The sequence below is a fragment of the Chiroxiphia lanceolata genome, chromosome 13, assembly GCF_009829145.1.
Source record: "Chiroxiphia lanceolata isolate bChiLan1 chromosome 13, bChiLan1.pri, whole genome shotgun sequence".
Classification (NCBI taxonomy): domain Eukaryota; kingdom Metazoa; phylum Chordata; class Aves; order Passeriformes; family Pipridae; genus Chiroxiphia; species Chiroxiphia lanceolata.
In genome coordinates, this window is record NC_045649.1 from 1,367,127 (window position 1) to 1,383,708 (window position 16,582).

Sequence of the window (16,582 nt, forward strand, 5' to 3'; positions counted from 1 at the left end):
CAGTGGGGCCACTCTGGCCCTGGCTTGGGGTGGGGAGGGCATCTCTCACAGCACATTCATGGCCCACCATGGCGGCTGTGGGTTTGGTGTGGTAGAGAGGGTGGTAGCCCTCACCCCCAGCCTTGGTGGTCCTGGGCACCCATCCCTTCCACCACCTTTGGGACACCAGCACCCCAGCCTCATGTGGACCCCAGAGTACTGGGTCCATGGCACTCTCAGTCCTCGGGGCATCCCTGCTACAACTCAGGGACCATGGCAGACCCGTAGACCCCCCAGCATCCCCAGCCCAAAGGCGTCCTCTCTGCCCGTACTGTCAGTGGTGTGACCCCCGGCCCCATGGCCCCACCACGCCCACGGTACCGACAGGGAACCAGAGCCCGGTGCCACGCAGGTGGCTGTTGAGGGCCTTGCGGGTGACACCGGGCTCCACTGTCACCGAGAAGTCCTCGAGGCTCAGCTCCGCGATGGTGTCCATGCGGCTCAGGTCGAAGCAGACGCCGCCCTGGCACAGGGGCACCGGTGGGTCTTGGCACAGCCGAGCACCGAGAGCCCCTGGGGGGTCAGGGGGTGCCGGGGAGCCGATACCTGCACGGCATTGACACCGCCCTCGAGGCCGGTGCCGGTGCCAAAGGGCACCATGGGCACACGGCGGCGGTAGCAGAGCGCGGCCAACTCCTGGACCTGCCCCACCGACTGGGGCCACACCACGGCGTCCGGGGGGGCACAGCTGGGGGACAGGGGCACCGCTGCCAAAATGACTTCCCCCTCCTCAGGACCCTTCCCCTCCCCAGCTCTCTTGCCCTCCCTGGGCTCCTTCCCCAGGGCTCCCAGCCCCAGAGGGCACTCACGGGTGCATGGACTCATCGTGGCCGTGCTGCTCCCGCACCGCCGTGGCCGTGGAGACGTTGGGGGCCCCGACCACGGCGCTCAGGGCCTCCACAAAGTCGGGCGGCAGCGAGGGCTGCGGGGGAACGACCAGGGCTCCGTCAGGGAGGGGCTGGGGAAGCTCTGCCTGAGGCCCCGGCACACCCAGCAGCCAAGGGCACGGGGCCGGTGGCCACGGCAGGACGGGAATGCCCTCGGGGACCCCCGGCCCCACCTTGGAGCAGCAGCTGCGGCGCCCCAGGGCTGTCCCCAGCGCCAGCACCCGCCGCAGGGCCATGGCAGGACCGGACAAGAACAGGAACACGGGAACTGAACCACCAGGACCCTGCCCTGCCCTCCCCCCTGGCCGTCGGTCCCTCCCCCACACGGACACCTTAAGGTGGCTCCAGCCACGGGGTCGGACACGTGAGTGTGTTCCTGCCAGGGGGACCCATCCCACAGTGCCCGTGCTCACACCCCCACACCGGGCAGGGTCCCACATCTGAGCCGTGTCACCGCCCCCACCATGGCCCTTGCCCTCCCAGCTGTCCCACAGCCCCGTGTTCCCATACCTGCTCAGCTCACCCTGCAGCTGGCCAGGGGGCCCTCACCCTCTGGGAGGCCACATGGCCCGGGCCTGGGCCGTCCCAACCAGGTGTCCCCATGCTCAACCGTGTGACCACAAGCAGCCCTGTCCCTCTGACTCCATGACCAGCCAGGTGTCCCCATTCAGGACCCTGTGTTCCCCTGCCCCACTGTCCATCTGTCCCCTTTCCCAGCCAGCTGTCCCTATGCCCCCATTCCTGTCCCCGTTCTCACCCAGATGTCCCCATGCCTCCCAGCCCTCCTGACCGAGTGTCCCCATGTCCCCCCTCACACCACACGCCCCCATCCCCAGCCACCAGTCTCTCAGCCACCCGCCTGTCCCCTGCCCCGCTCCCACCCGTCCCACGGCGGGGACAAGGACACGGTGCTCAGGGGTGGCAGCGTTTATTGGTGTTTATTGCCGGGCTCAGTTGGCCTCCAGGATGGAGTCGATCCAGTCGCGGAGCTCGGTGACACGGGCGTAGACGCCGGGCGTCTGCGTGTCGCAGGTGCTGCTGCCCCAGGACACGATGCCCACCAGGGTCCAGGCGCCGTCCTTCTGGCACACCAGCGGGCCCCCGGAGTCACCCTGCACGGGGCACTGGGTGAGCACCAGGGAGGGGGTGCAGGGGGGCCGGGGGCAGGGGGGAGCCCGGGGGCACCTACCATGCAGGAGGAGGCTCCGTCGGCGCCGGCACAGACCATCACGTCGCGGATGCGGTAGCCCCAGAACTCCTTGCACTGGGCGTTGGTGAGCAGGGGCAGAGCCGCCTGCTGCAGCACAGCCGGTGTCTCTGAGTCTGCGGGAACGGGGCCTCAGCTCCGGCACCGGAGCGGCAATGGGGACAAGGACACGGGGACGGAGGTGGTGACAGGATCGGTCAGGGTTGGGGCTTGGGAATGGGAATGAGGAAGGGGTCGGGGATGAGGATGGGGATAGGGATGGGGATGAAGGCAGCGAGGGGGACGAGAAGGTGCCGTACCACTGGAGTCAGTGAGCCCCCAGCCGGTGGTGACGCAGGTCGTGCCCCCCGGGAACTCGTCGGTGGCCTTGGGCAGGCAGACGGGGGACACGCGGTCCGAGAACTGCGCTGGAGTGGCCAGTTTGATCAGGGTGATGTCGTCACGGACGGTCAGCAGGTTGAACTTGGGGTTCTTGAAGACCTGGAGCAAACAGCACCGCTCCCAGCGCCCACCCCACCCACCAGGGTGCCAGGCACTGGGCACTCCTCAGGGACCCATGGGGATGCTGAGGAATGGTCCTGTGGGTCCCGTACTGGCCGGGTGCCTGAGCTCCAGAGCCCACCCCTGGGACATGGGGGAGCAGGGACACCCTGTGCCACATCATCTGCGGGGATGAAGGGGACCCTGGGGGCCTGAACCCCATCCCTTGGGGCTCCTGGGGACACCCTGGCAACCCGGCCTGAAGGATGAGGGGGAGCAGGGGCACCCCAGGGGATCGCAGCCCAGAGATGTGTGGCACCACGGACACCCCAGGGAAGCCTGACCCTCAGGGAAAGGGCAACCAGGAACTCCTTGGGGACCCAACCCCCAGGACAAGGGGGACCCGGACACAGCCCCCCGGGTCCCTGTGGTGACCCAGCAGGCACACAGTCCCCGCCCCAGCGGTACCTTCTCAATGGTCAGCTTCTGCTGAGCAGTGCTGGGGTTGTTCTGGTCATAGGCACCCACCACCACTTTGTCGGTTTTCCTGGGCACGGGCAGGCACTGAGCACAGGGCACCGGCACGGGGAGGGGGCGGCTCTCACAGCCCCCGTGTCCGTGCCCAGCCCCGCGCTGCCAGCAGCAGAGCCGGTCCTACCTGACGCCGCAGTGGGCAGCGGTGACCACCCAGTTCTCGCTGATCAGGGACCCGCCGCAGAAGTGGAAGCTCCCGTAGCGCTGCCGGGGAGAGCTGCCCTCAGCACCCGGCACCGCCGACGGGTGCTCTGTGCCCAGCCCCCCACACGGCACCCACCCCGGGCCCGGCTCTCACCTGCAGGGACACCTGCCATGGCCAGGACCCCGGCACTGCCGGCTCCCCGTTGACGATGCGGGTGTAGCCACGGACGACGGGGGCGATGGCGGGCACGCCGCAGTCTGCGGGGCACAGGCGGACGTGGCACGGGGGCTCCGGCTGCTCTGGCCCCGTGTCCCCTCCCCATCGCTGCCACCCCACCCAGCCCCAGGCCCACCCTGCCAACCCCCACGGCCCCACGCACCCTCAGGGAGGGCCGCACGGGCAAAGCCCACCAGTGCCAGGCAGCTCAGCAGCCACAGCAGAGCCATTGTCACTCGTCAGGATGGACCCTGCCTGGCACTCAGTGCCTCTTATACCCACCCTGGGCACGTCCCCACGGCTGCTGGCCTTGCCACCGCAGCCTTGGGAGATAGGGTTGCACCTGGTACGGTGCCACCAGCACATTGCCAGCCCTGGAACCATCTCGTCACCCAATTCTTTGATGTCCCAAGGGCCTGGCCCTGTGAATGAACAGAGTCCCTGTGCCCCTGCCTGGGCAGCAGTTGGGAAGGGTTCTGCAGACCTAACCCCAGGTGAACTCCACGGTCCTAACCCCAGGTGAACTCCACGGTCCTAACCTCAGGTGAACTCCACGGTCCTTCCAAACTCCACCATCCCGTGACAGCCTATCCTGGCAGCCCAGAAAGCTGAACGTATCCTGGGCTGCATCTCTGGCAGTGTGGGCAGCAGGTCAAGGGAGGGGATTCTGCCCCTCTGCTCCACTATGTTGAGACCCCACCCGGAGCACTGCGTCAAGCCCTGGACCCCAACATAAGAACAATGTGGACATGCTGGAGTGGGTCCAGAGAAGGTCACAGAGGTCCACTAAGGAACAGAGTGCCTCAGCTATGGAGGTAGACTGGAAGAGTTGGGGTTCTTCAGCCTGGAGAAGAGACGGCTCCAGGGAGACCTTAGAGCACCTTCCAGTGCCTAAAGGGACTACAGGAGAGCTGGAGAGGGACTTGGGTCAAGGTCCTGGACTGACAGAAGAAGGGTAGAATGGCTTCAAACTGACAGAGGGCAGGGCTAGAATAGAGATTAGGAAGAGACACCCCCCCCGTGAGAGTGGTGAGGCCCTGGCACAGGTTACCCAGAGAAGCTGTGGCTGCCCCATCCCTGGAAGTGTTCAAGGTCAGGTTGGATGGAGCTTTGAGCAACCTGGGATAGTGGAAGGTGTCTCTGCCCATGACAGGGGGACTGAAACAAGATGAACTTTAAGATCCCGTCCCACCCAAACCATCCTGTGATTTTTTGATAAGGACCTAGGTTGGCAAGGGCTCATTTTGGCACCAGAGCTGCAATTCCCACAAGCCTTTCATAGCCTATTTCTACCAACATTTGCTTCACTGCTCTGATATTCCTGTGGGCCCACAATTCCCATTTGTTCCTATTATAGTGGATGTCTGAGCTGAGTTTCATCATTCCTCTCAACAGGAATGGTCTTCCAGCACCTTCCTTCACATTAGATTTAAAAAAAAAAAAAAAAGGCAGCAGAGCCTTTACAGACAAGTTGGCCTGTGAGGACCCTTCCAACCATAACCACTTTACTATGATTCCATGACCAAGTGAGAACTCACCCCATGCACCGGACAAAGAACATTTTTAAGCCAGAACTTGGACCACGTGCTGTCCAACAGCCATAGCCAAGGACACTGGCTCCAGGTGCCATGCTCCCAGGCCATGTCGTGGCACCGTACCAGGTGCAACCCTATCTCCCAAGGCTGCGGTGGCAAGGCCAGCAGCCGTGGGGACGTGCCCAGGGTGGGTATAAGAGGCACTGAGTGCCAGGCAGGGTCCATCCTGACGAGTGACAATGGCTCTGCTGTGGCTGCTGAGCTGCCTGGCACTGGTGGGCTTTGCCCGTGCGGCCCTCCCTGAGGGTGCGTGGGGCCGTGGGGGTTGGCAGGGTGGGCCTGGGGCTGGGTGGGGTGGCAGCGATGGGGAGGGGACACGGGGCCAGAGCAGCCGGAGCCCCCGTGCCACGTCCGCCTGTGCCCCGCAGACTGCGGCGTGCCCGCCATCGCCCCCGTCGTCCGTGGCTACACCCGCATCGTCAACGGGGAGCCGGCAGTGCCGGGGTCCTGGCCATGGCAGGTGTCCCTGCAGGTGAGAGCCGGGCCCGGGGTGGGTGCCGTGTGGGGGGCTGGGCACAGAGCACCCGTCGGCGGTGCCGGGTGCTGAGGGCAGCTCTCCCCGGCAGCGCTACGGGAGCTTCCACTTCTGCGGCGGGTCCCTGATCAGCGAGAACTGGGTGGTCACCGCTGCCCACTGCGGCGTCAGGTAGGACCGGCTCTGCTGCTGGCAGCGCGGGGCTGGGCACGGACACGGGGGCTGTGAGAGCCGCCCCCTCCCCGTGCCGGTGCCCTGTGCTCAGTGCCTGCCCGTGCCCAGGAAAACCGACAAAGTGGTGGTGGGTGCCTATGACCAGAACAACCCCAGCACTGCTCAGCAGAAGCTGACCATTGAGAAGGTACCGCTGGGGCGGGGGCTGTGTGCCTGCTGGGCCACCACAGGGACCCGGGGGGCTGTGTCCGGGTCCCCCTTGTCCTGGGGGTTGGGTCCCCAAGGAGTTCCTGGTTGCCCTTTCCCTGAGGGTCAGGCTTCCCTGGGGTGTCCGTGGTGCCACACATCTCTGGGCTGCGATCCCCTGGGGTGCCCCTGCTCCCCCTCATCCTTCAGGCCGGGTTGCCAGGGTGTCCCCAGGAGCCCCAAGGGATGGGGTTCAGGCCCCCAGGGTCCCCTTCATCCCCGCAGATGATGTGGCACAGGGTGTCCCTGCTCCCCCATGTCCCAGGGGTGGGCTCTGGAGCTCAGGCACCCGGCCAGTACGGGACCCACAGGACCATTCCTCAGCATCCCCATGGGTCCCTGAGGAGTGCCCAGTGCCTGGCACCCTGGTGGGTGGGGTGGGCGCTGGGAGCGGTGCTGTTTGCTCCAGGTCTTCAAGAACCCCAAGTTCAACCTGCTGACCGTCCGTGACGACATCACCCTGATCAAACTGGCCACTCCAGCGCAGTTCTCGGACCGCGTGTCCCCCGTCTGCCTGCCCAAGGCCACCGACGAGTTCCCGGGGGGCACGACCTGCGTCACCACCGGCTGGGGGCTCACTGACTCCAGTGGTACGGCACCTTCTCGTCCCCCTCGCTGCCTTCATCCCCATCCCTATCCCCATCCTCATCCCCGACCCCTTCCTCATTCCCATTCCCAAGCCCCAACCCTGACCGATCCTGTCACCACCTCCGTCCCCGTGTCCTTGTCCCCATTGCCGCTCCGGTGCCGGAGCTGAGGCCCCGTTCCCGCAGACTCAGAGACACCGGCTGTGCTGCAGCAGGCGGCTCTGCCCCTGCTCACCAACGCCCAGTGCAAGGAGTTCTGGGGCTACCGCATCCGCGACGTGATGGTCTGTGCCGGCGCCGACGGAGCCTCCTCCTGCATGGTAGGTGCCCCCGGGCTCCCCCCTGCCCCCGGCCCCCCTGCACCCCCTCCCTGGTGCTCACCCAGTGCCCCGTGCAGGGTGACTCCGGGGGCCCGCTGGTGTGCCAGAAGGACGGCGCCTGGACCCTGGTGGGCATCGTGTCCTGGGGCAGCAGCACCTGCGACACGCAGACGCCCGGCGTCTACGCCCGTGTCACCGAGCTCCGCGACTGGATCGACTCCATCCTGGAGGCCAACTGAGCCCGGCAATAAACACCAATAAACGCTGCCACCCCTGAGCACCGTGTCCTTGTCCCCGCCGTGGGACGGGTGGGAGCGGGGCAGGGGACAGGCGGGTGGCTGAGAGACTGGTGGCTGGGGATGGGGGCGTGTGGTGTGAGGGGGGACATGGGGACACTCGGTCAGGAGGGCTGGGAGGCATGGGGACATCTGGGTGAGAACGGGGACAGGAATGGGGGCATAGGGACAGCTGGCTGGGAAAGGGGACAGATGGACAGTGGGGCAGGGGAACACAGGGTCCTGAATGGAGACACCTGGCTGGTCATGGAGTCAGAGGGACAGGGCTGCTTGTGGTCACACGGTTGAGCATGGGGACACCTGGTTGGGACGGCCCAGGCCCGGGCCATGTGGCCTCCCAGAGGGTGAGGGCCCCCTGGCCAGCTGCAGGGCCAGTTGAGCAGGTATGGGAACACGGGGCTGTGGGACAGCTGGGAGGGCAAGGGCCATGGTGGGGGCGGTGACACGGCTCAGATGTGGGACCCTGCCCGGTGTGGGGGTGTGAGCACGGGCACTGTGGGATGGGTCCCCCTGGCAGGAACACACTCACGTGTCCGACCCCGTGGCTGGAGCCACCTTAAGGTGTCCGTGTGGGGGAGGGACCGACGGCCAGGGGGGAGGGCAGGGCAGGGTCCTGGTGGTTCAGTTCCCGTGTTCCTGTTCTTGTCCGGTCCTGCCATGGCCCTGCGGCGGGTGCTGGCGCTGGGGACAGCCCTGGGGCGCCGCAGCTGCTGCTCCAAGGTGGGGCCGGGGGTCCCCGAGGGCATTCCCGTCCTGCCGTGGCCACCGGCCCCGTGCCCTTGGCTGCTGGGTGTGCCGGGGCCTCAGGCAGAGCTTCCCCAGCCCCTCCCTGACGGAGCCCTGGTCGTTCCCCCGCAGCCCTCGCTGCCGCCCGACTTTGTGGAGGCCCTGAGCGCCGTGGTCGGGACCCCCAACGTCTCCACGGCCACGGCGGTGCGGGAGCAGCACGGCCACGATGAGTCCATGCACCCGTGAGTGCCCTCTGGGGCTGGGAGCCCTGGGGAAGGAGCCCAGGGAGGGCAAGAGAGCTGGGGAGGGGAAGGGTCCTGAGGAGGGGGAAGTCATTTTGGCAGCGGTGCCCCTGTCCCCCAGCTGTGCCCCCCCGGACGCCGTGGTGTGGCCCCAGTCGGTGGGGCAGGTCCAGGAGTTGGCCGCGCTCTGCTACCGCCGCCGTGTGCCCATGGTGCCCTTTGGCACCGGCACCGGCCTCGAGGGCGGTGTCAATGCCGTGCAGGTATCGGCTCCCCGGCACCCCCTGACCCCCCAGGGGCTCTCGGTGCTCGGCTGTGCCAAGACCCACCGGTGCCCCTGTGCCAGGGCGGCGTCTGCTTCGACCTGAGCCGCATGGACACCATCACGGAGCTGAGCCTCGAGGACTTCTCGGTGACAGTGGAGCCCGGTGTCACCCGCAAGGCCCTCAACAGCCACCTGCGTGGCACCGGGCTCTGGTTCCCTGTCGGTACCGTGGGCGTGGTGGGGCCATGGGGCCAGGGGTCACACCACTGAGGGTGCTGGGGATGATTTTGGGCTGGGGATGTCGGGAATGCTGGGGCTCCTGGGGTGTTCATGGGTGCGCTGTGGTCCCAGTGGTGCCCATGGGACCGGAGGCAGCATGGCCCCAGTGCTGCTGGGGTCGCCCATGGTTTTGCTGTGGTCTGGGGTCCTGGAGGTTTCCATGGGGGAGTGGAGACCATCCCCATCCCCTTCTCACCCCCTGCTCGCAGACCCCGGGGCAGATGCCTCTCTGTGTGGCATGGCAGCCACGGGCGCCTCGGGCACCAACGCCGTGCGCTACGGCACCATGCGCCCCAACGTGCTCAACCTGCGCGTGGTGCTGCCGGACGGGCGCCTGCTCCACACCGCCGGCCCCGGGCGCCAGGCCAGGTGGGTGCTGGGGGCCGGGGGGCCGTGCTGGGCTGGCTGCTCCTGGGTGTACCTGCTCACCAGCTCCACACAGGAAGCGGGCGGCCGGCTACGACCTGACCTCGCTCTTCGTGGGCTCCGAGGGCACCCTGGGCTTCCTGACTCAGGCCACGCTGCGCCTGCACCCGCTGCCCGAGGCCACTGCTGCCACCATCGCCTCCTTCCCTGGCGTGGGGGCGGCCGTGGCCTGCACGGTGCAGGTGCTGCAGGCGGCCGTGCCTGTGGCCCGCATCGGTGGGTGCCCGGGGCCAGAGGTGGGGCCGCGGGTCCAGGTGCTGGTGGTGGCACTGAGCGCCGCCTCCTCTCACCAGAGTTCCTGGATGAGGTGATGGCAGATGCCTGTGGCCGCTACAGCGGGATGGGGCTGCCGGTGGCAGCCACGCTCCTCCTGGAGCTCCACGGCTCCCGTAACAGCCTGGCTGAGCAGCAGCGGCAGACGGGTAGGATGGGAATAGGCATGAGGATCGGGTGCCTGGGTCTGGGGGTCATGATGGACACCCAGGGATGAGGGATGAGTGTCCAGGGACAGGAGATGGGGGACAGGGTTGTCCTGGGATGAGGGATGCGTGTCCCGGACCAGAAACAGAGGGATCAGGAATGCATGCTTGGGATGGGGACTGGGAAGACACCAGGGTGAGGAATGGGCATGTGGGCTGGGGGTCTGCTGAGGGGCTCAGGGACACGGAACAGGGGTGACCAGACAGGTCACAGGGTGATGGATGGGCGCCCAGGGACAAGGGATGGGAGGACCAGGGCTATCCTGGGATATGGGATGGATGCCCAGGATGGGCACTGGAGGTCCTGGGGTGAGGGCCAGGTGCCTGGGGGTGCCGTGGGTCCCATGCCAGGGCTCCCGGTCACCGTCAGAGGAGATCGTGCGACTGAACGGTGGCTCCGGCCTGGCGTGGGCAGAGGAGCCGGAGGAGCGCGGGCGACTCTGGGCCATGCGCCACAACGCCTGGTACGCGGCCCTGGCCCTGCGGCCCGGCTGCCAGGTGAGGGACAGGTACAAGGACAGGGACGATGGTGGCAGCACCAATGGAGCTGCAGCTGCCACAGCTCTGCCCTACCTGCCCCAGGGCTACTCCACGGATGTCTGTGTGCCCATCTCCCGCCTGCCCGATGTGGTGGTGGAGACCAAGCAGGACCTGCAGGACTCTGGCCTCACCGGTCAGTGGGACAGAGGGGTGGGTTGGAGGGTCACCATCCTCCTTGTGCACCTCATCTGACCCACGGCCCTGCAGGACCCATGGTGGGACACGTAGGCGATGGCAACTTCCACTGCATCCTCATCTTCAACACCCAGGACCCAGAGGAGGCCCAGCGCATCCACGCCTTCACCCAGCGCCTGGGCAGGTGGGGATGGGGGCACCCTGGGGGGACAGTTGGAGAGATGTCCCCACACCCTGACCCTCCCTGTCCCGCAGGCGGGCGCTGGCAGCGGGGGGCACCTGCACTGGGGAGCACGGTGTGGGGCTGGGCAAGCGGGCACTGCTGCTGGAGGAGCTGGGCCAGGAGGGGCTGGACACCCTGCGCTCCATCAAGGCTGCACTGGACCCCCACAACCTCATGAACCCCGGCAAGGTGCTCTGAGGGGAGGCACTGGCACTGAGCTGGCAGTGGGGGGCTGCCATCCCTGGAGACAGGGCTGGGGTGGCCACACTGCCCTGCACTGCCACCCTTTGTGTCCTCACAAATCCCCCCATCCCCACCTCGGGGGGTCAGGGATCCCCAAACCCCAAATAAACCCCTTTGCACCTGTAGCCTCCGTGTACTGTGATGTCTTTTGGGGGACAGGATGCCCCAGCCCCTCCCTACGGGGTCCCTGTCCCAGGCAGCACACACAGACACTCACAGGGCACTATGGGGGTCCCACTTTAGTCTCTTCCCCTAAGTCACGGTGCTGCTGGTGCTGGGTAGGAATGTCCACCATGGCCCCCATGGCATCCCATCTCTGGGACCTGCTGAGCACCACTGGGGCCATCCCCACATGGCAGACATGGGGAAGGGGCATCAGCACGGGTGGGGGTGTCCAGCACCCCATCGGCATCATCTGCTTCACCAAGAAAGCCAGTGAAATAAAATAACAGTGAATATTTTATTGAACATTGTTTTAATACCATATCAAAACACCTTGACTAATGAAGGAAGCTCCCCCCAAGCTCTGAACTCTTTTTTTCCCCCGTTTTTTTTTAATATATAAATACAGAAAGGTTTCCCGCAGGGGCACGGCCACCGGCAGGGGAGGTCTCACCAACGAAAACGCGCCCGCCGCTCCAGGAGGGGACGGGGATGGGCAGGGGAGGGGTCACTGCCATGAAATGACTCCATCTTGGCACCTCCAGCAGAGCCACTCCCATGGCCAGGGGTGGCCGGGGGCCCATCGGGGCCTTCCCCATACCCTCCTCGAGAGGGTCCAACTCAAAGCCAATGGAAAAGAAAGAGGGGGGGCGGTTTTGGCAAGAGGAGCCCGGCGAGGGGGCGCGGGAGGGGCGGCGGGGATGCTGCGGCTCTCCAGTCTCTGAGTGGTTATAGCTGAGTTAAAGAGTGACCAGTCTGTAAACATCACCGGGGCAGGGAAGCTCAAATCGAAGAACACGCCAGTCAACACAAAGCTTCAGTTGTGGTTTGTTGTTTGTTTGTTGTTTTTTTTGTCCATTTTCTGGTTTTTTCTTCTTTTTTTTTTCCTTTTTTTCCTTTTTTTTTTTCCTCGTTGTAAACACTTGAAAGACAGACCCCTGCGAGTCAGCAGGGGGGAGCAGTGGCCCCGCTCCCGGCGTGGGGCAGAGTCCCCATCTCAATGCTGCCGGGGGGGCCGGGGTGGAGATCTCCAAAAGGGAGACGGGAGAGAGGAGAAATTTCCCGTTTAGTCAGTGCAAAAAAACCGAGCAGAGCCCCCGGGCGAGTCCGGGTGGGAGGAGGGGGGTTGCCGGTGAGAAATGCCGCGTGCTCCGTTTGGCCGGCTGTCCCCCGGCAGCTTTCCCCTTTCGGTTCGGGGAGAAAAGCCAAACATCATGGCAGGGTGTCGGCCGAGGGCGTCCCTGGGGCGGGCAGAGCTCTCCTGGTGACCAGAGGCTGTGGAGGGGAGAGCAGGTCGCTCCGCTTTTCTCACACTGTCTTCTCCTGGATGTTTCTTTTCGTTTTAAATCTTTTAAATTAAAAAAAAAAACAAACAAAAAAAAACCCAACAAAAAACAAACGAACAAACAAAAACAAAACAAGCAAAAAAACCCCCAACGAAACAAATAAAAATAATAAAATAAAATAAAATAAAAAATGCGCCGTTGTCCCAAGTGGATTCAAGTTTCTGGGTTTTATTTTTGTCTTCTTGAGGAATTTAAAGTCAGCCCAAAACTCCAGGCGGGGCGGGGGGGACAGGGAGAGGAGGTACAGCAGGTATAGCAAGGTGCCCTGCAAAGGCAGAGAGAGACCATCCCGGGTGAGGAGCCCGAGCCCTGGCTGTCCCACCCCACCTCATCCCACCCCATCCTCCCCTCCTGGCCCAGGATTTAAAGCCAGCACGGGAATACCCCATTTGAGCAGCCCACTGCAGGCTCACCTTAAAGAGAAGTCAGCAAGCACGCCCGGCGGGTCAATCAGAAGGATGCTCCGGGCAAGATCTGTTCACTTCAAACCATGAGTCTATACAGCTGTGAGAGGAGAGCGTGTCACCACTGTGCTGCTGAACCTCGGGTGTCCCCTCCTGGCCCCTGCCACCTGCCTGGCCACCCCCTCACGGTACCTTTTGTGATAAATGCAGAGGCAGGGCAGCCTGGCTATCGTGTCCCCCTGCAGCAGCTCCTCCAGGCAGATCACGCACTCGCCAGCATCCTTGGTCAACACGTCATCTGGGAGGGGAGGGGAGGGCAGAGGTTGAGACGGGGACCACCACAGCATTCCCCTCCCTGGGATGAAGGGGAACCCACAGCCCTGCTGTGGGTGCAGCTGCCATGGGGCAGAACGGCAGCAGCACTGTAAAACACTAGCAGGAGGCTCAGGTGGAGGCACAGGGGCTGGGGCAGCTGGAGCAAACAAAGCCCCTACCACTGGCTTCTAAAAAATCACCACCGAGTAGGAGGCGAGCATCCCTCCCACACCAGTGGTCAGGAGGGAGGGGGGAGATGCCAAAAGCCTTCAGCCCAGTGCTCAGCCCAGTGCTCAGCCCCATAAGTCTCCCAGCCAGCGAGGAGGGGAGGAAGGCAATGACCCCTCAGAGGGGCAGCCCAAAGGGACATGTGTCCTCTGCCCTCGCCAGGCAGAACACCCGGCCAGGAGGCTCCCTCTGGCACAGAGCAACCTGGGCAGGGGGCCGTGCTACAAAGGAGCCCAAAAGCAAAAGCAGCAGAGTTGAGCCATGCCGGGGGAACAGAGTGGAGCAGGGAAGGGGAGCAGCACCATCCCGCTGGAGAACAGCCCTCTTGGCAAGGCCAGCTGAGCTGCCTGCCTGCAGCAAGTCTCTCCAGCCTGCCCAGAGTCATCCCAAGGGGTAGGATGCTGTTTCCCCCACAGAGCTTGGCCCTTACCGTTGTAGGAGAGGCGAGGTTTGCTCAGACACATGATAAAGTGCATTTCCATCTCGTCAGAAGCCACAGATTTGGAGCAAATGGGGCACTTGAAACCTGGAGGGAGAGCAGAGACGAGCCCTCAGCAAGGGCAGCAGGAGTCGTCCACCCTGCATCCCAGGGAATCCCCGAGGCCATGGTGGGGCAGGGCAGCCCCTCACCTGCCGCCTGCATGGTGACCCTCACCCCACGCAGCGCCCGCTGGCCACCTGCTCATCCTGTGCTGGTGCAGGGACAGCCACCGGACAGGGCACAGCCACCCCAGCCGGCGCGCTGGTCGTCCCCGAGCCCGCGCACAGAGGGCACGGAGAGAGTGCCAAGGCAGCGGACACGTGGCCATCAGCTGCTGCCAGGCCTTAAAGGGCAAGCAGCAGCCTGGGGCACGCAGCACCCTGCCACTGGCAAGTGCAGGGGCACATCCCCGTGCCCGGATGGTGCTGTCCCTGCTGCCAGAGCTCAGCACCGCATGGCTGAGCCAGAAAAGCTGCAAGGAAGGAGGTTCTTTTGTAGGGCTGCAGCAGAGGACTGGCAGGTCACAGCCTCAAACCCAAATCACTGCTCTCTCCAGCTTTTTGCAGGAGCGAGGTGCGTGCTCACCCCTTCAACGCCAGCCAGCAGCCCCAGAACAGGAGGACCCTGCAGGATGATGCCCCAGCTTGACCCTGGCTCTGCCTGGTGACTCAGGCTCTTGGATGAAGCTGGCTGGGATGCCCAGATCTGCATGGCAACCTTGCTTGGCCATGAAGGGGCCTGGCTGGTGCCAGGGTGTCACACCAGTGTCACCACCTGCTCAAGCCATGCAGATCACCACAGCATCATCCCCAGCCCCACCAGCCGAGGCTGCCCCATACCCAGGTTTCTAAGCTGCAAACTCCTAAGGAACAGAACACCAACCCATCCTACAGGTCACCCTCTCAGGACTCGTGTCCTCCCACTGCAGCCAGCTCAAGGCCATGCAGTTCATCCCTGCCCAACAGAGCAGTAGGGCTCAAGCTGAGCGTGCCACCACCACCACCACGGGTTTGCACCAGAACATCCAGCAATTCCCTGCCTGCAGAGAGGGAGAGGGTAATTTAAGGATCTGCCTTCTAAAAGCAGATCAGGTTTGACTGCAGTGCCGCTTAAGAGCTTTCTTCATATATATGCAAAGGCTGCTCAGGAAAGAAGAGAAAAGCAATGTACACAAATTATCTAAGGATGAATCAGGTTCTTGTTTGCCACCACGTGGATGTGGCCAGGGCATTTTTTTCTTGCTTCTTAGAAGGGAGAAAGTAGAGTGGCTTTAAGGGGAGGCACCTCAGACCTACATGGTGCAATCAACCAGGGTAACTGCCCAACAGCTGAGTACCCACTCATTAGCAGTGGTGATAAATACAGATGACTTCCCAGCTCCTCAAATGAAAGCCTAGGGATGCCAATCCTGCCTCTCCAGAGGGCAGTTATTTCTCAGGAGGGCGCAGCAAGGATGAGTATCACGGATGGTGTTGGACTGGCCTAAATGGCAGGACTCAGAGGACCTGCTAAAACAAGGAGCCCTCGAGCCCAGGGGTCTCTCCAGTAGGGTGTCCTGCTGTCCTGCAGCGCGCCACTGCAGGGACACATCCCTGCCCCAGCCAGGCTGAGCCATGGGGTCTCTGCTGTGAGCCTGGCCCCATTTGCACCAAATCCCTGGTGACAGGGCAGCACTGGCAGCCAGGGCCTCGTGGGCAGCAGTACCAATCTGCCTTCTCATCTCCAGCCTAATTTTACTCCTGACCGATTTATACCTTGTGGCAGCCGTGCCCATTAGCTGAAATAGCTGTTTCTTTCCTCCTCCCAAGTGTTTACCCGCCCAGTGTATTTATAGCACGGATAGCTCGGATAGCTCCCAGCCTGCCTGCTGCAAGACCCAACTGGCCTCCCCTTGTGAGACACCCTCCCAGTGCCCCGCTCCCCTGGCAGCCTGCCTGCCCTGCCCCTGCCTGGCACGGATGGTTCCCCACAGCACAGGCACCAGTCTGAGGGAGCTCTGGGGACCAGCTTCCAGCGGAGAGTCCCCGGAACGGCTGTGAAGGGCTCCCTGTGGCAACGGGAACTCTGTGTCAGGGCAAGGCGTCTGTCGAGGTTCGGCACCGTTCCCTGTGTGCGAGGAGACCTCGTTTCCTCCGGTCCCCCCTTTTTCTGTGCCAATGTGTTATTTTAAACAGGCTGTCCCAGATCTGCCGGCTCCGGCAGCACCTGAAGGCATCCTACGAGATGTGCAACCGACGGGAAAGGAGAGGGCCCTGGATGACACGGCCTGGTCAGCAGTTGCCAGGGCACAGCTGCTGGCAAATCAGCAGGGCCAGGCAAAGAGCAGGGCCCTTTGCAGGCCCTGGCAAGCGGCTGCTGCCATATCTCCAGGCCCCTTTGCTAGCTGGGATAGCTTTAGCACAGTTATAAATAGCCAGCATGAACGCTCCTCATGCTCCCCAGTGCTCCACGGGCAGCTGGCCGCGGGACTGGGACTCCAACACCGCCACGGCCCCCTGGCAAGGACATGGCGACATTGGGCAGACGGAGGGGCCCAGGCTCAAGCCCCAGCACGTGTGTGGTGTCCTCCAGACAGACAGGTCCGGGGGCTGAGACAAGTGCAGAAGCATACATACTTTTCTGGCTCTGCATTTCACAAGATGGAGGGGGGGGAAAAAAAGAAAGATGAAAATGCAATTGCATAAATTCCCAGGTTTGAGCAGGAGCGAGGAGACAGTGTGGAAAGGCCCCCGGGGCGGGGGGCTGCCCCACACCCCAGCTGTCGGCACCAATACTTGACATTGCAAAAGCAACTGCCTGCGTTCCCCTCCAGCAGGAGCCCCCGCCAGCAGGAAAGGGGAGGCAGAGAAGGGGTGAACTCCCTCACCCCTTCTCCAGGTGACCT

At 63.9% G+C, this 16,582-nt stretch overlaps 5 protein-coding genes across 8 annotated transcripts in view; 2 read left to right on the forward strand and 3 right to left on the reverse strand.

Moving 5' to 3' along the window:
• LOC116793271 (probable D-lactate dehydrogenase, mitochondrial) lies at positions 1-5,626 on the reverse strand. The gene is made up of 5 exons (XM_032700997.1): positions 5,621-5,626; positions 1,100-1,194; positions 849-961; positions 586-727; positions 1-502 (listed from the first exon to the last, which is right to left on the reverse strand). Exons 2-5 carry the CDS (start codon positions 1,160-1,162, stop codon positions 314-316), a joined length of 507 nt encoding a protein of 168 aa, XP_032556888.1. The 5' UTR covers positions 1,163-1,194; positions 5,621-5,626; the 3' UTR covers positions 1-313.
• On the reverse strand, positions 1,867-3,745 carry LOC116793269 (chymotrypsinogen 2-like). Its single transcript, XM_032700994.1, has 7 exons — positions 3,672-3,745; positions 3,446-3,549; positions 3,272-3,351; positions 3,082-3,160; positions 2,433-2,613; positions 2,116-2,249; positions 1,867-2,038 (listed from the first exon to the last, which is right to left on the reverse strand). The coding sequence occupies exons 1-7, from the start codon at positions 3,736-3,738 to the stop codon at positions 1,877-1,879; spliced, it is 807 nt and encodes a 268-aa protein (XP_032556885.1). The 5' UTR covers positions 3,739-3,745; the 3' UTR covers positions 1,867-1,876.
• Positions 3,395-11,226, forward strand: LOC116793267 (probable D-lactate dehydrogenase, mitochondrial). Of its 4 annotated transcripts, XM_032700992.1 has the most exons (12): positions 3,395-3,400; positions 7,827-7,921; positions 8,060-8,172; positions 8,294-8,435; positions 8,519-8,660; positions 8,926-9,085; positions 9,159-9,358; positions 9,436-9,564; positions 9,992-10,119; positions 10,204-10,294; positions 10,369-10,480; positions 10,552-10,886. In XM_032700992.1, the coding sequence occupies exons 2-12, from the start codon at positions 7,859-7,861 to the stop codon at positions 10,715-10,717; spliced, it is 1,446 nt and encodes a 481-aa protein (XP_032556883.1). In that variant the 5' UTR covers positions 3,395-3,400; positions 7,827-7,858; the 3' UTR covers positions 10,718-10,886. The 4 variants fall into 4 exon arrangements, with proteins under 4 accessions (XP_032556883.1, XP_032556880.1, XP_032556882.1 ...); XM_032700989.1 differs by lacking the exon at positions 9,992-10,119 and having other exon boundaries at positions 10,552-11,226; XM_032700991.1 differs by lacking the exons at positions 8,926-9,085; positions 9,159-9,358; positions 9,992-10,119 and having other exon boundaries at positions 10,552-11,226.
• On the forward strand, positions 5,276-7,154 carry LOC116793268 (chymotrypsinogen 2-like). Its single transcript, XM_032700993.1, has 7 exons — positions 5,276-5,349; positions 5,472-5,575; positions 5,670-5,749; positions 5,861-5,939; positions 6,408-6,588; positions 6,772-6,905; positions 6,983-7,154. The coding sequence occupies exons 1-7, from the start codon at positions 5,283-5,285 to the stop codon at positions 7,142-7,144; spliced, it is 807 nt and encodes a 268-aa protein (XP_032556884.1). The 5' UTR covers positions 5,276-5,282; the 3' UTR covers positions 7,145-7,154.
• Positions 11,204-16,582, reverse strand: part of ZNRF1 (zinc and ring finger 1) — a 19,905-nt gene continuing 14,526 nt past the window's right edge. The window contains 4 exon segments of the mRNA XM_032700996.1: positions 11,204-12,535; positions 12,684-12,774; positions 12,867-12,972; positions 13,648-13,743. Coding sequence (XP_032556887.1) covers positions 12,717-12,774; positions 12,867-12,972; positions 13,648-13,743 — 260 coding nt within the window. The 3' untranslated portion in view covers positions 11,204-12,535; positions 12,684-12,716.